Below are 16,537 nucleotides of genomic sequence, written 5' to 3' on the forward strand. Positions count from 1 at the left end.
GCTTACAAGCACTCGTGGTGAACATATCTCGTTACAGACGAGAAATGCAAATAAAGACAAATACTCAGTTCTCAATTAACCTTTTGAATAGTCTCAAACCACATATGTCATGCATGACCCTGACTTCATGGAAGGAATACCTTTTCAAGCTTCGATTTGAAAAAAGATAAAAGGACCCCATAATCCGGACTAAAGCATACAACAAGAAATGAAACAACCCAAAAGAAAATCAAACCAAGAGCCAAACACAGAGAAACAAACCTAAGAAAGAACAAAACAACAAACAATACTCAATGTACCAGCAAAACCAACACGATCGCCTAACCAAAAGGACAAAGAGGCTTGATGACATACGAAAGGAAATGAGGTCGAGTAGAAGCATCATGAAGTTGACGAGTCATGCACCACACTAGTTGTCACCTTCTACGTACCACACACCCCTTCCATTCTATCGTATAAAGACATCAACGACGACACACCACTCCAAACTTCTCGACCAAACCCACATCCCTCTTATGTGCCAATCATGCATCCCCAACCTATCCCGAATCGCCAACCACACGATAAAAGAAACACAAAGGGATATTACCCCCAAACTACAACTAGAACACCACGACACCCTCCTCTTTTTGGCTCAACCTCAGGACCTCCCAAACACCAAGAAAGAACACACCAAATCCACCACGCACACCCATCTATCCTCCCTACCAACACAAGGCACAACACCTTCCACCAACTCCCAACACACACACAACCCATCCTCACCCAAAAACTCCTCCAAAAATGGAAATCAAAAGCTTCGTTCGAAGCATTCTGATATGGGCCAGCCAATCAAAGATCTCCGGCCCATCAATATAATTGGGCCCGAGTAAATATTATTTTTAATTAGCCCAATTCATAATCGAATGCCTCGCACTACCACCGCGCTTTTCCTCCGACCATTCTCAGCCGTCCATTTTTCAGAGATCAGATTTGCTCAGCGCTTTCTCCAATTTCCCTTTCCACACTTTTTTCTTCCCCAGAAAAATTGGGAAAGAAGAAGCTTCAGACATATCTCGTCGCTTGAAATATCCGAAACCCTAATTCGAATTCAGGAGGCCGCTGAACCACAGAAATCAAAAGGTTAATCCTCCATTTTCTTTTATAGAAATTCATTTCTAGTAATTTCTTTCTGTTTTCCTCTTTAATCGCTACTCTCTTACTTGGTTATTTGTTCTTCTTTTTCTGGGTTGTTTTCTTTTCATTTCATTTCTAATCCCTTTTACCTGATGCGTTCGTATGGTGTGTTTCTCTCTTTGGTTTCGATAGTGTTTAGAACATTTCTTTTTGAATTCTCTGGATCTAGATGGGGATCCTTTACGCGTTTTCTTGTATTATTTTTTTTAGAAATTGTGTTATAATGGACTGGTATGTTCTGAATTGGGTGGTCTTTTTTCTCTGAACATAGGAGTATTAATGGAAAACGAGATTAATATTGCCAATGACGGGGCGTCGGGGGACGATCAGACCCCGGAGGATTTTTATGATGTTGACCAGCGGGAGAATGAAGCAAAGGTAGCGGAGCTGAACCAGAGAATTGAGGTTTTGGAGGGTGAAAAGAAAAAATTGGTCGACGAAAATGGAGAAATCAAAGATAAGATTAAAAGATTGTCAGCGGAGATTGAAGGGTTGAAGAGGGAAGAGGGGACGCTGAAAGAACGACTGAAAGAAATGGAGAAACAAGTTGAACGTTCTGAAGAGGGAAATAAGGTGTTAGAGTCGGTTGCGGCGAGGGCGCTGGAGCTTGAGACTGAAGTCTCGAGGCTACAGCATGATTTGATATCTGCAATGAATGGAGCCGATGAGGCAAATACTGAAGTTGCAGAGTTGAGGAAATTTTTGGGGGAAAAGGGAGTGAAGGTTGCTGCTCTGGAGGAAGAGTTGGAAGCCCTGAAGAAAGCAAAGGCAGAGAGTGAAAAGAAAGTCAGAGAATTGGAAAGAAAAGTTGGGGTTTTGGAGGTCAAGGAGATAGAGGAGAAGAGTAAAAAAGTTAGGGTAGAGGAGGAAATGAGAGACAAAATTGAGGAGAAGGAGAGGGAAATCACCAGTTTTAAAAAGATTATTGAGAATTTGGAATTGGTAGTAACAAAGAATGGGCTGGAACTAGATAAGTGGATCAAGGAGAAACTTAAGGTGGAAGAGTTGTTGAAAGCGTCTGAGGAGAAAACGAAAATGGTAGAGTCGAATATGGTTCAGTTGCAGAAGGAAGTAGAGGAAGCGCACAAAGTCATTAGTGGATTAAAGGAGAAAGCAGTGAATGCTTTGAATGGAACTGCAGAGGAGCTCAAGTCGGCTTTCAAAGGTGCGGAGAAGGAGTTGAATTTGAACTGGTCTATAATTGCAGGTTCGACTGGAGTTGTTGCTGCCACAGCTGTACTGGCCTTTGTTTTGTATGGAAGGCAAAGATAAATTGTGACGCCACAAAGCCTGATAGTTGAGATGGGGACTTGACTCAGAATTTTAGCCAAGAGGGTAGGTTCATGAACTGCAAATCTGCTTCAGTTTTGTTAGATATGTTTGTTTATTTGGTGTTTTCCAAGCCAATAAATAATGGTTGGCACTAAATTTTTGCTTCAAATGTTCTGATGAAGCCAAGTCTTGTTGGTTAACTAATTTAGTTGATATATTTTGAGGAATCACTGCAGTAAAGTTCAATCCCACTGTTATAGGTGATTACCCAGACAAATATTTCAGCTACACTTGATTTTGACTTTGGTTGATTACATTTCTGAGTTGTTTTCAAGGTATTCTTGTATGATTGTACCAAAATTTGGCAAATTTTAACTGCCCCATTTTGAGTTTCAATTGCCCCTACCTTCTTAACTTTCCATTCTCCCAACTGATTATAATTACCATGGAAGAGTTGTGCTTGGTTCCACCATTGATGGAGACAGATCGGCACTCATAAATTCATGGGTGAAACTCACAGCTAACTTATCCTCAAAACAATATGCAGTTGTACGGCGGCATTTGCAAGCCGCTGTTGTGTTTAGATCTGGTAATATATAATTGCATTTGTTGCTATTATTTTGCAGCTAGCACCATTATATCATTTAGATTTTTCAAGTTCTTAATTCTAGACAGCTCATCTCTGTGTTGCTTCAGTCTTCTTTCTTCTATTGCCTCAACTACCTCCCTGTCTTTTAAGCCAATTTATGTGGCCTCAGTGGCCTTGGTTGGTTGGTTGGTTTTGTTGTTTGACTGGTCCTTGCTATAAAATGTTGTACATTTTTTTAAGACTGAGGACTTGTGTAATGATCAACTTGTGGTCATTAACAAGAATTAATGGAAAGGAAAAGAAAAGGACATTGCTTCATAATTGCTTGGTCTCGCTTTCTCCTACAACAATTTAACCTGCTCTTATGGTCCATAATTATGCTTTTCTAATGTTTGTGATCTTTACTTTGTTTTATTTCGTTCTTAAACTTTATTCTTTGTATGTAATTTAAAACAGAATCTAATTATTAATATCTTTATTCATAAGATGGAGATTGGAGATTTGTTATTTGGAATGTTGTCCCCGGTATTCACAAAAATTGACTCGATGTATATATTTTACTAGGATACTTTCTTTGTAGAATGGGAACTTTCAATTTATTATTATTATTTTTAGAATGGGAAATCGAAATCTTCACACTTTAAAGAGAGATCATGTCCATTACCGTTGAACTAAGTTCACCTGAGCTGTTAAAAGGACGTAATTTGTTACAAAATAAAATCATCCTTGTTTAATGTTGTACTTATTGGGCTAAATGAAAGAAAGAATACTCCTAATATTTGCAATCTTGTTAAAAGGTTTTAAAACTACTATTGGAGTAAATTTTTGTTACGCTATCGGACAATAATTGGGATTTAGAAAAGTTTGGCATACTAGTTCTAAGTCTCCATATTCATCTAAAATTTTAACAAATTTTTACTTCAGGGTAATAATAGAAAATTTTCTCAAACCAAGGGCAAAGTTGTTATTCATTATGATATTATTTATTTTATATATAATGTAGCCTATTTATTTTCCATCAATAACAAGCTTGATTTTGCCAATGCTGAAACTAAGTTGGGTATAAGGCAGTAATTATTTGATGTAACTAATACAACGAGCTGTCAGCCTGTCATTATTAAATCGTATGAGAGAGAGAGGGAAAGAGGAAAAAAAATGCAATTTTGAATTATATATCATAATAGCTAATATTATAGAGATTATTTATAATAAATCACTCAGGAGAAGTGAGAGATTCAAAATTTTCAAATACATGTGATTTCACCTCAACCCCAATGAATCATCCCTGAAAAATTTGAACATTATTTGGAACAATTAAAAGCAGCAAGCAATATGAATAAATGCACCAATAAAACAGCAACTAACCACATACGCTTCCACCTGTAAAGAATAACTTCGCATTACCTCAACCCCCTTCTATATATTCATTCCCCCTCTGTTCTAAACATTCCATCCACCATTACCCATCTCAGAAGAAAGAAACCATGAGAACCAAACAAGCTTCTGTTCTCCTTTTCACTTTGCTTGCTGGGCTGCTTTCTCAAAGCCTGCTCATCCCTGTATTCTCCACCTCCATTGCTGACCAGAAGAGCTATTACTCTCCTCCTTCAGACCCACATTCTGGAACTCCCCCAACAGGTTAACACATTCACAATGAATCTCACACATTTAGTATCGGTATAGTAGTAGTAATAGTAGTCACTAGAAAGGCTTACCACATTCTACATTTTGTGCATTGCAGGTTCACATAGCAGCCCTATCCCACCATCACATGGTTATGGAGGAAGCCCACCGCATTACTCCACACCAACTCCTTCCACGCCGTCCAAGCCTCCGTCCAGTGGTGGTGGATACTACAACCCTCCATCTTCTGGTGGCGGTAGCCCACCGACCACCCCTGTAGATCCAGGCACTCCAAGCACTCCAAGCACTCCTGGCGTTCCCAGCACACCAAGCACACCAAGCATTCCTACTACTCCATTTACCTGCAAGTAAGTCACAGACTCATAGTAATTGTTTTCCATGGAGAAGTGATCATTATCTTTGTTTCTAAAAATGTGTTTGTTTGCAGTTATTGGTTGAACCATCCAGGAATGATATGGGGGGTGCTGGGATGGTGGGGAACATTGGGAAATGCCTTTGGAGCAACTAATGTCCCAGGGTTTGGAACAAATCTCAACTTGCTCCAAGCACTTTCAAACACAAGGACTGATGGGTTCGGGGCCCTTTTAAGAGAAGGCACTGCTTCGTACCTCAACTCTCTTGCTAGTAACAGATTCCCATTCACAACCAAGCAAGTTAGGACGAGTTTCGTCTCAGCACTTAGCTCCAACAAAGCAGCAGCTGATCAGGCCAACACCTTCAAGTTAGCCAACGAGGGCAAAATCAAACCCAGAGCTTGATGATTTCCCCCTTTGTCTTACCATTTACTACCTTAATAACTAATGAGTGTGCCTTAGCAGTTATTAGTGAGACGTGAGACCAATTTAGCATTGCATGTCTTGTTTTATTTTGTTTTGTTCTTGTTTCTAGGTTCTTGCATCTCTTTTGTTCATGTATTTGAACATAGAGATGCTCAGTCTTTGTTATCCAAATTCATTGTGAAGTCAAGATTTGTTTTAAATAGTTGATTTTGTTTAATCAGGTTATCCAAAAGGGGGTTGAAATTAAAAGTTCAGATGCTTGTTATCTACACTAATCCATTATTTCTATCACTATGCTTTAAAAGGGTAGAAAAATCCATGAAATATGTAACTTGTCGTATTTATGGTGCATTAATGAGGAAATCCACTACATTCAATAAGGTTAACCTACAAAAGAGCACACACTTGGGATGCCCTTTGTTTGAATTTAATGACCAGAGCTTCATTTTGTGAACAGTATAAATGCTAAATCACAAATATCAACGGTGCAAAAAGAAGACATAATAGGATAAGTGCAGAAAACAAACTCATAAGGAAGCGTCCAGTGCTCTGAGAAGGTGGGTTGGCGAAGCTAAGAACTCCCATTAAGCCAAGCCAACCGCCCTAGATATTTTACCTTGTAAAACAGCAGGAAAAGGAAAACTAATAATAGTTAAGAACTCCCATCAAGCCAAGCCAACCGCCCTAATCTTTAACAAAAAGTTCAGTTGTCCATAGGCATGAATATAGCCTGATAACCTCCTCGCAGCAATGGAGATTCAATTGTTCCTTAAGAACAATATGTCAGTATTTCAAATAACAGTACCAATCATTTCAAATTGAAGATTAGATTGTAGACCAAACAACATGCGAGTTGAAAATGATCATTTATTCATGTTCTTACTTCAACTTTCTTAACTGAACAGTGTAAATATGAATACAAAACCATCACCACTAGCATTACAAAAAATGTGGATGAGAAAACTGTTCTCTGTACATTTTCTTCTAGTGCGTGTACTTCTGCGTGTGTGTGCTTAGATAGGTGATGGTCCTAAGAACCTGGATTTTCTTTAAATGTTGACAGAATCATTTCAAGTGAGATTCAAACCATGTGAAAATCTTGTCGGCCTCTAAACTAGTCATTTCGTGGTATGCAAAGGCAAGATTCAACTCTTCTTGAATGTGATTGGTTAGACTATTATCGGGTAAACTAATTCCACTCGTCTTGAGGGCTTCTTTCCATCGTGTTGCACGTCCATCTTTGAGCATCCTTCCATTTCCATCTACAAAGCCCTTGGCTTGGAAAAGCTCAAACAATTTAGCAGAAACACCCTTGTCAAGTCCTGGGATTCGGTCAGCCAAAAAATGTGGCGACAGAGCAAACTCGGAGCATTCAATCTCTGCAACATCAATTCCTTTACCTTTCAAAAACTCCATGTTTTCATTGATCTTTTGTTGCCTAAAATGATCTTTCGGCATGTGTACAAAAAGAGTAGGTGGGTATCTCTCTGTTACCTCCATTTGTTCGTACAACCCTTCAGCAATCATCAAAGTAATACTATTAAACTTCAACTTAGTGGCCAGTACCGAAATAAAATACCCACCAGAGGAGGCGCCTAAACCCACAAGAGGAAGTTTCTCAAGTTTGTTCTTTTCAACCCACCAACGTATTATGTCTTTAACAACTGCCAATTCCTTCCCCAATGTCCAACATTTCTGAGAGCTGGATATTGTAAGAACCGCAAAATGTCTGCTGAGAGCATGGAGGACAATCAACCGTTCTTCAGGCAAACCAACACAAGAAGGGCAATCGGGAGATTTGTCCCAGAAGTTGACAGCTTTACCATTGCAGCCATGAGCAAAGAACAAAACAGCCTTCGGAGAATCAGGAATTTGTGATATTATGTCAGTTCCATTGTAAAACTCTCTTTTTGGATTAAATTGCACAAGAGAGTTAAAGCTATCCCACTTTTGCTTTGGCGTCACCTCAACTAAAATATCGTGCTCTTGAGACTCCTTGCGAAATGACATCATCAACACAAAAAGGATAAGAAAAGCAGACACAATAAGAACTGAGATTGTCTGCTGTTTGTACCACGCCTTTGATTTGTTTCCATACTTCACCATATCTGAAGAAAGAAAGACATTAACCTACAAGTGATGTGACAAAACTATCCATCATATTTGAACCTCTATTATGCAATCCCTATTCACTTAGTCAACTTCTCTATTTCTAAGTATCTGATCACAGCAACCCCTAGAACTTTTTAGTTAGTTACCGATCTCATAAAACTAGTTGAAATCTTTAAAAGTTAGAACACTGTCTCACTGAACAGGACAATTTAGAGACTCGAGCAGGATTATAAAATTTCATAATTAACAATAATCTCATCTGACCAACATCTTTTGACATAATTTCATTTGCATACAACCAAGCCAGACCTAGAGCTCTTAGAACGATCACATTCAGTCTAGCACCTCGAATTCCTTCCTCATAGAACCAAAACGTGATATAATATCCAAACAGAGGGCTTTTTAAGAAACATATTCATTTAATCTAATTAGAAACAGTGTGATAACTGGAAAGAATTAGAGAAATTGCCAAAAATAGGACTCGTTTTAGTGTGTTAAAGACTTATGGAATCGATTTTTAAAAAAGAAGACTTTTGAGACAAATGAGATGTGAAATGTCCATATTGCCCTTAAATGAGAAAAACCAACTTTTTGTTCTCTATTTCTCACAATTCATGACTTTCGATCCTTCACCCATCTTTTCTCTAACTCCTCTTTTCTCAAGCCCTTTTGCATGCCCTAAGATTGTTAAGAACTTCAACATCTCTCAATTACAATCTTTTTGTGGTAAGTTTTAATGAGTTCTTTTTGTTATAGATTTTTTGTTCTCCTACTCTTAGTGATAGTTGAGTTAGGTTAAGTTTTATTCTCCTCTTGGTGCAGTGTAGTTTCTCCACTAGGCATTGGCCAAGGAGAACTATTTACAAATACCTCCATACATTGCAGTGGCCAATAATTCCTATACACACCTGCAAAAGAAGACAAAATTCTTAGACAGGCATGACTTCTTGATAATCAACAGAAAGAACTTCTGAACTTTTGAATTTCCATCGGAAACTCACCGAGCCAGGAGCACAATAGGTTACAAATACCTTGCTAAGGATTTCTCAAAACTGCAGGAAAAAGAATTGAGTTTTGACCACTGGATACATATGTAATGTGCAAGGGAATAAACTGAATAGAGACAGAAGAATTGTGACAACCACCTATAGTGCCCATATAAATAACATTTCAAAACATATCAAAATTTAATTGCTCATCAAGTTATATCAACTGCCCTTTTAATTTGCTGATGCAATATACTTAACAGATTATAAATTAAGTTTCTTTGAGGATGCAAAGAATCTCCTGCTAAAAAAAAGTGCTTCTCTCCTTCCACTTCAATCCAACTGCAACCTGGTGGTTTTTTGAATTCCTTCTCTTTCATCAGCTTTCTTACCTCCAGGACCCCCTCCCATTTAGCATCTGCAGCATATAGGTTTGACATAACTACATAGTTTCCTATATCATCAGCTTTAGTTTCAAACAGTTGCTCTGCCACAACAAGGCCCAATTCCACTTCATGGTGAGTCTTGCAGGCACCTAACAGTGTCCCCCATATATTAGCATCAGGCTTAATAGGCATCCTGATCGCAAAAGAATACGCATCGGCGATTCGGCCTCCTCGTGCAAGGAGATCCACCACACAAGCATAGTGTTCCATGGTAGGTTTGATATGATTAACCTCCTCCATCGACTGAAATATGTCCAAACCTTGATCTACAAGACCAGTATGACTACAAGCAGATAAAATGGAGGTCATGACCACATGATCTGGCTTAACACCCGACTCGAGCATGTTAGTGAAAACCTTGAGTGCCTCCTCTCCCATCCCATGCATGGCATACCCACTTATCATCGATGTGAACATAACTAAATCCTTTTGAGAACTCGATTGGAAAAGCTTATAAGCACAACCTACAACTCCACATTTTGCATATGCATCAAGTAAGGCTCCGTCTAAGTATACATCCTCAAAACAGGATCTAATTGAGTATCCATGACATTCTTTTAACAGGCGGAATGATGCCATTTCATTGCATAGGGGAAGGAGGCTCATAATAGTCACTGCGTCAGGTTTCATACCCTCAGATTGCAACCTACGGAAAAGACTGAGAGCATCAAAAGGACTATTATTTTCAGCATAAACCCGCATCATCAGATTCCAGGTGGTAAGATCAGTCTCAGACATACCAGCAAATATCGTAAGTGCATCACTGGGTGACTTACAGTTAACATAGCACGAAATCATTGAATTGCACGTCACCAAGTTTCTTTTTCCTGATGAGCTTTCAAAAATCTTTAAAGCATAATCTATATTACCACATTTTGAATATGCATCAAGAAGAGCATTGAGTATAGTAGAACCGGAATCACCTTCAAAGAAACAAGCTCTAATTGAATAGCAATGCATCTCTTTAACTTTCCACCCTCCTAAGACTGTAATGCAAAAACTGATTATACTCAAGATAGTAAAATGATCAGGTTTGAATCTTTCCTGCAGCATCCAGTCAAGGAGATGCAGGAATTGAGTATAATTTCCAAAATCTGCAAAAGCATTAAGCATTGAGTTCCAAGATATCAAATCTTTACTAGAAATCAAGGAAAATGAATGAAATGCTGATTTTACATCATAACATTTTGTATAGAAGCTAACTAAAGCATTTCCAACTGCTGAATCTTCACTCAAGATAAGATGACGAAGAATATAGCCATGAATCATTTTCCCCATTTGCAAGTTTTGGGAGTATGCACAAGAAGGTAAAACACTAATTAAAGTTATCGAATCTGGCTCAATTCCTAAGCACAGTAACTTGCAAAAATGATCTACAGCTTCCAACCACTCGTCATTTAATGAATATCCAGAAATTATAGTATTCCATGAAACTAAGTCTCTCTGCTTCAGGTGCGAGAACAAAATCTCTGCGTCTTCCATCTGTCCAACCCTCAAATAAAGGTTCATCAATGCATTGCAAACAGAAATATCTTCCATCAATTTAGTCCTACGCTGTACAAAACCATGGATCTCTTTTCCAAACCTGTAGGAAACATACTTACTGAAGGAAGCACAAACGGGTAAAATACATGCAATTGTTATATAGTTTGGTTCTATGGGTTCTTCCAGCATCAGACTAAACAATTGTAATGCATCAAACATTAAATTTTTTTCTGCTAAAGCAGATATTATAGCATTCCATGAAACAACATCTTTGTGAATAATGCTGTTAAATGCAGCATATGCATCGTACTGTGGCTGCTCAGATTTGGCATACATAGATATGAGAGCATTTCCAACAAGTGTATCCCTTTCCAGTCCAGATTTCATAATATGGGAATGTATACTCTTCCCAACAACACCTCGCCCTACACGAGCACATACAGGAAGAATGCTAGCAATTGTAATAGCACTTGGCTTCACCTCCCCCTCTGCATGCATCTTAACAAACAATCTCATAGCCTTAATATCATGTATTTGAGACCCACAATACCCAGATAAGATTATGTTCCAGGTAACAACGTCACGGTGATCCAACTGTTCAAATAATTTCCAACATTCATCAAAAGCACCACATTTGGCATACAAGTTCAGCAATCCCTTGTACACGGATTGGCATGCTAATTCCCCCTGTTTCACTGCATAACCTTGAAGTGCCCTTCCTACATTGATAGCAAAAAGGGCAGCACATGATTTGAAAACAGCAGCAAAAGTGTGGCTATCAGCTTGAAAGCCTGATGAGCATTGGAACTTCTGAACAAAAAGGGACAAAACTTCTTGGTGTTTTGCATTTAAACAAAGATTTCTAATCGTCGAAGTCCATGACATGGAATCCAGTGGAAGCATATCTACAGAGAACTCTTACATGCTTATAATCAAATCACCGGAATCAATAAAATTAGTCTGGTCACAACTCTAATCAAGGCCTTCTTGAATCCAAGACTAACAACAGGGCCTGTATTTTTCCATCAAGACACCGGATTTACGTATTAGATAGGCTCGCAACATGATGAAGTTTTTCTTTGTTGAACTTATTTTGATGTACAAGTTTGACTGCTACGACTACAGGTTAGTATCTAGTTTTAAATTTTTATTCCAACTTTGGATCCATGCATTTGGACAATTGTAATATTACAAAACGATTCACCATACTAAAGCCATAATAGCAAAAAATAAAAAACCGATAAGCAATCATATAACAGAAACTTAATGGCTACTAGACAAAATAAGAGATAAATGGAGAAAGACCATTAAACCTATGAATTACATCGATTGTTGGAAAGTGCATTATGAAATGCCTAACTCCAAATCATTTTTATACTTGTTTTAGGTGATTTAGGGTGGTTTTACACCAATTTAGCGAGTCTTTTAGCTACTGTTTTTTATGTCAACTATCTCGCAACTATCTTCCAACTTCCAAACTTGGAATGTCTAACTTCAAATCATATTTATACTTGTTTTAGGTGATTTAGTAATTTTAGCAATTGTTTTTTATCTCGCCTCTATCTACCAATTTCCAAACTTGAAATTCCAAACTCCAAGTCATTTTTATACTTGTTTAAGGTGCTTTAGGGTGGTTTTACAATAGTTTGAAAAGTGTTTTAGCTATTTTTTTTGTCTCGCAACTATTTTCGAACTTCCAAAATTGAACTCCCTAATTCCAAATCGTTTTTATTCTTGAGGCGATTTAGGATGATTATACACTAGTTTTAACAAGTTCTTTAGCTTCTGTTTTTTATCTCCCAACTTCCAAACTTGGAATGTCTAACCCCAAATAATTTTGATACTTGTTTGAGCTGATTTAGGGTGGTTTTGCACGTCTTAGCAAGTTTTTTTAGGTAATATCTTTTATCTCGCAACTATCTTCCAACATCCAAACTTGAAATGTCCAACTCCAAATCACTTTTATACCTATTTTAGGTGATTTAGGGTGGGTATGAACATGTTTTAGGATGTTTTTTAGGTACCGGTTTTATCTCACCACTATTTTCCAACTTCCAAATTGAAACACCCAACTCTAAATCACTTTTCTAACTATGTCAAGAGGATGGGTAGGAACATGTTTTTGGGTGTTTTTAGTTACTGTTTTTTTATCTTACAATGATCTTGCAATTATCTACCAACATCTCGTAAATCACCTAAAACATGTGTAAACTCACCCTAAATCACCTAAAACAATTATAAAAATGATTTGGCGTTAGTCGTTTTAAGTTTGGAAGTTGGAAGATAGTTGCAACTTGCAAGATAAAAAAACATGACCTAAAAACTATCTAAAACATGTGTAAACCTGCCCTAAATCACCTAAAACAAGTATAAAAATAATTTGGTTTGGATGTTGAAAAAATAGTAGCTAAAAAGCTAGTTAAAACATGTTTATATCCACCCCAAATCACTTAAAACACATATAAATTGAGTTTAAGTTAAGCGTTTCAAGTTCGGATGTTGGAAGATAATTGCGAATTATTGCGAGAAAGAAAAAATACAGTAGCAAGCAAGCTAGATAAAATACATATCCAGCCTAAATCACATAAAACAAGTATAAAAATGAGTTTGAGTTAGACGTTTCATGTTTGGATGTTGGAAGATAGTTGCGAGATGTTGCATAACGGTAGCAAGATTTAAATAATAATAATAATTATTATTATTATTATATATTTAAAAAAAAAAAAAAAACCCTAGCTAAGACGTACATACCCGCTCTAAATATAAGTTAATTTTATGCATGAAGAATCATGTCAAAAGCTAACTTTTTGGCCAACAGAATAGTTATTGAATTCCAAAAAACAAGATATTAACTTTTTTGTCTTTCAAATTTCCTCTCCACAGTCTGGCATGTGAGATCCAGTAGACTCTTAATGTTCAGATAGTTAGCAGCCTGAATTGGGGGCACTAGAAATGCACCCATTATTGTCCATAACCAGCAATGGGAAGGCCCATGTATAGAGAGCAAAAGGGAAAGGACCCATTGGCCTAAATCATATCCGAATAAACATTCTAACATACCCTACCAAAAAGATAGGACCAACTAAGTAATCTTCAATTCCATGTTGCTTTCTAAAACAAGGAAGCAAGATTGATCTATCCAGTGTTCTAAAAACCTCCTCACGGGCGCACCTAGGCTCAAGGCACAAATGTAGTGTCTCACCTTGAATAGGTGAGGCTCACAAAATAATGCACGCCTGCCTTCTGTGAAGTCCCAAGACTGGCCTTAGGACTTTTTCTTTATTTTTAAAAGATAGTAATAATTAGGATTTTCTTCTTTATTAACCCAAAAAATCAAATTTTACTAAACCTAAATGCAAATTTATTATATTTAGGGGTATTTTTTTTTCCATATTTCCACTTCAATTGTAGTACTTTTTTGTACCTTGCACTTTAGTCCCAAAGACTATTGTGCTTTATTCCACCTGAGCTTTACAGAAGACTGGATCTATCCAATCATTGTAGCAACAAAAGAAAGCACCAAGATATATAGCCAATTCGTAGAAGAAGGAAGGAGAAAATGACAGCTCATGAAAAAACCTTCTAAATAAGGTACTTAAATTACATGCCACAAGTAATCCAAAATCCCCAAATTATTGACAGAAGATAACAAGCAGAGACAACAAGAACCTTAATTCGAAGATAACCGCACAAAAACACGGAGAGTAGGAAAAAAGAAACTCACCAATATGAGATAAAAGAGGGTATTCTGATCAACGGCTTTATAATTTTTATCATCGGAGTAATCGCCATCGCCGTCACTGTTGTGAATCTCCCGGTTTCCTTTTCGTTCGTTTTAGAGCTTTTTTTAGGGGCAATTTTGGACATTTCATATGTTCATTTGCAAGTCTTTATTTTGAAAACTCATCCCAAATACCCAAATATTTGTCCTATTATTTTTGTAATTTCCCAAAGAACTAACCAAAACAATTTGAAGACCAGATTCTTTGTGATTCAAAAACATTGCAACGGGGGATTGCACAATATGATCGTTAAACAAGATATGAACACGAGAAATTGTTCACTTCTCATCTGTAAGTTAAACCCCTTTCTTCCTCCAGCAATCAAACAAATAATTTATCGAACAATGACACAAATTAAAGGAACAGAGAGAATGTCACCTTGAATATGTAAGAACGGCGAAAGGGTTCTCGATTCAAAAGGATAAATCTCAAGTGTTGAACTCGGGTGAGAGTACTATAAGCCCTCCGAAAGCTCTCCTTCCCCAACCGCCAAAATAGAAAAGGAATAAGAAAAGCTCCTCCCTCCCACACGAGCACAGTCGAACTCGATGTGTTTCTGTGCTCTGTTTTTGGAGAAATGGGCTTATGTTTTGGGCCTCATGTTAACTGGGCTGCTGCTGTTTTGTGCTTACTGGGCTGGGCTTCGTTTCCTCTCATCGTTTAAATAAATTCTGTATACCTTAGGTAATCAATTGGTATTACTTTTAGCTATTTCATTAAAAAATAATAATAATAAAATAAAATAACAAATCTGCTTCTACCATCAAATTTCTTCATTTCTTCCTTTGTTATCATCATTTTAAAAAATCAAACCAAATTTTAAAAATTAAAAAGTAATTTTTAAAAACAATTATTGTTTTTTAAATTTGGCTAAAAATTCAATAATCATAATTAAAAAATATGCAAATATGATAATAAATAGGGAGCAAAACCCATCCCTCCTGCTAACATAGGAATCATAAACAATATAGAAATTAAGAGAAATGCTAAAATTAATGAAAATCATTTTCTACTTCTATTTTTCTCTACCTGCTTAAGAAGAATTGGTGATTTTTCTTGATATTTTATAGTAACCTTTTGAAAGAATAATACATATGAAATTAAATGGAAATGGTTATAAATCAGATTTACTTTAGAGTTTAAATTTATATCATTATTTATTGAGATTTTAATTTTATAAATCTCGATTAAGAAGATATATATTTATATTTTATTATTAGATTGATAAGAAAGAAAAACTGTCATAAATTATATTCCTAAGTTTCACTTTTCACAACTAGTATGTTTTTTAAAAACTCTTTAAAATAGGTTTTCACAACTAGTATGCATCCATTCAAATAACCGATAAATTAATTTGAGAATTTATGGAAACATAAAATGGACATAAGATTTGCAAAATTAGGCAATATTCCATATAAGATTTGAAAAAGATTATAGAAAAATTTGAAAAGAAATAAAAGTTGGTATAAGATTTTGGAAAGATTGCATGAACAAAAAAATTTGTGGATCTCATTGTTAAACCCAAGCAAACTTTCATCGAGAAAGTCTGATCTCCATGTTCATCGGTACGTTTTTTTATTTAAATTTTGGGGTTGTTATCGACTAAGAAGAATCGAGAAAAATGATTTTAACGAATTTTCAAAAAAAAAAAAAAACGCATTAATTATGAAATGTGAAACTGATTATTTCAGACAATTTTTCTCCACAAATTGTTACTATTGTTATTATTATTTAAATCCTGCTACCATCATGCAACATCTCGCAACCATCTTCCAACATCCAAAGATGAAACGTCTAACTCAAACTCACTTTTACTACGTGATTTAGGCTGGATATATATTTTATCTAGCTTGTTAGCTACTTTTTTTTTTTTTTTTTTTTATCTCGCAACATTTTACAATTATCTTTCAACATCCAAACTTGAAACGCCCAACTTAAACTTAATTTTATATGTGTTTTAAGTGATTTAGGGTGGATATGAACATGTTTTAACTAACTTTTTAGTTACTATTTCTTCAACATCCAAACTTGAAACACCCAACTCTAAATTATTTTCATACTTGTTTTAGATGATTTAAGGTAGGTTTACACATGTTTTAGATAGTTTTTAAGTCATTTTTTTTATCTTGCAAATTGCAACTATCTTCCAACTTCCAAACTCGAAACGCATAACATCTAATCACTTTTATAATTGTTTTAGATGATTTGGAGTGAGTTTACACATGTTTTAGGTGATTTACGAGATGTTGGTAGATAATGGCAAGAT

The 16,537-nt window shown here is 36.3% G+C and overlaps 4 protein-coding genes across 8 annotated transcripts; 2 read left to right on the forward strand and 2 right to left on the reverse strand.

The window, feature by feature from the left end:
* Positions 1-890: 890 nt before the first annotated feature.
* Positions 891-2,844, forward strand: LOC120087611 (peroxisomal and mitochondrial division factor 2). The gene is made up of 2 exons (XM_039044440.1): positions 891-1,122; positions 1,448-2,844. Exons 1-2 carry the CDS (start codon positions 906-908, stop codon positions 2,446-2,448), a joined length of 1,218 nt encoding a protein of 405 aa, XP_038900368.1. The 5' UTR covers positions 891-905; the 3' UTR covers positions 2,449-2,844.
* A 1,584-nt stretch (positions 2,845-4,428) lies between these two features.
* LOC120087614 (protodermal factor 1-like) lies at positions 4,429-5,735 on the forward strand. The gene is made up of 3 exons (XM_039044443.1): positions 4,429-4,675; positions 4,779-5,028; positions 5,109-5,735. Exons 1-3 carry the CDS (start codon positions 4,522-4,524, stop codon positions 5,437-5,439), a joined length of 735 nt encoding a protein of 244 aa, XP_038900371.1. The 5' UTR covers positions 4,429-4,521; the 3' UTR covers positions 5,440-5,735.
* A 572-nt stretch (positions 5,736-6,307) lies between these two features.
* Positions 6,308-14,788, reverse strand: LOC120087612. 2 transcript variants are annotated; one of them, XM_039044441.1, is made up of 3 exons: positions 14,650-14,788; positions 8,574-8,624; positions 6,308-8,480 (listed from the first exon to the last, which is right to left on the reverse strand). In XM_039044441.1, the coding sequence occupies exon 3, from the start codon at positions 7,564-7,566 to the stop codon at positions 6,526-6,528; it is 1,041 nt and encodes a 346-aa protein (XP_038900369.1). In that variant the 5' UTR covers positions 7,567-8,480; positions 8,574-8,624; positions 14,650-14,788; the 3' UTR covers positions 6,308-6,525. The 2 variants fall into 2 exon arrangements, with proteins under 2 accessions (XP_038900369.1, XP_038900370.1); XM_039044442.1 differs by lacking the exon at positions 8,574-8,624 and having other exon boundaries at positions 6,308-7,568.
* LOC120087610 (putative pentatricopeptide repeat-containing protein At5g08490) lies at positions 8,705-14,790 on the reverse strand. Of its 4 annotated transcripts, XM_039044438.1 has the most exons (3): positions 14,650-14,790; positions 14,214-14,311; positions 8,705-11,501 (listed from the first exon to the last, which is right to left on the reverse strand). In XM_039044438.1, exon 3 carries the CDS (start codon positions 11,390-11,392, stop codon positions 8,771-8,773), a length of 2,622 nt encoding a protein of 873 aa, XP_038900366.1. In that variant the 5' UTR covers positions 11,393-11,501; positions 14,214-14,311; positions 14,650-14,790; the 3' UTR covers positions 8,705-8,770. The 4 variants fall into 4 exon arrangements, with proteins under 4 accessions (XP_038900366.1, XP_038900364.1, XP_038900365.1 ...); XM_039044436.1 differs by having other exon boundaries at positions 8,705-14,311; XM_039044437.1 differs by lacking the exon at positions 14,214-14,311 and having other exon boundaries at positions 14,650-14,787.
* Positions 14,791-16,537: the final 1,747 nt, after the last annotated feature.

This window comes from Benincasa hispida, chromosome 10, assembly GCF_009727055.1.
Source record: "Benincasa hispida cultivar B227 chromosome 10, ASM972705v1, whole genome shotgun sequence".
Lineage (NCBI taxonomy): Eukaryota > Viridiplantae > Streptophyta > Magnoliopsida > Cucurbitales > Cucurbitaceae > Benincasa > Benincasa hispida.

Excerpts from the sequence above, each read along its gene's own strand:
- LOC120087611 (XM_039044440.1), top strand. The coding sequence starts at position 906 with ATGCCTCGCACTACCACCGCGCTTTTCCTCCGACCATTCTCAGCCGTC. Across the intron at positions 1,123-1,447 it reads TGAACCACAGAAATCAAAAG|GAGTATTAATGGAAAACGAG; the intron begins GTTAATCCTCCA and ends CTCTGAACATAG.
- LOC120087614 (XM_039044443.1), top strand. The coding sequence starts at position 4,522 with ATGAGAACCAAACAAGCTTCTGTTCTCCTTTTCACTTTGCTTGCTGGG. Across the intron at positions 4,676-4,778 it reads TTCTGGAACTCCCCCAACAG|GTTCACATAGCAGCCCTATC; the intron begins GTTAACACATTC and ends TGTGCATTGCAG. Across the intron at positions 5,029-5,108 it reads ACTACTCCATTTACCTGCAA|TTATTGGTTGAACCATCCAG; the intron begins GTAAGTCACAGA and ends GTTTGTTTGCAG.
- LOC120087612 (XM_039044442.1), bottom strand. The coding sequence starts at position 7,566 with ATGGTGAAGTATGGAAACAAATCAAAGGCGTGGTACAAACAGCAGACA.
- LOC120087610 (XM_039044438.1), bottom strand. The coding sequence starts at position 11,392 with ATGCTTCCACTGGATTCCATGTCATGGACTTCGACGATTAGAAATCTT.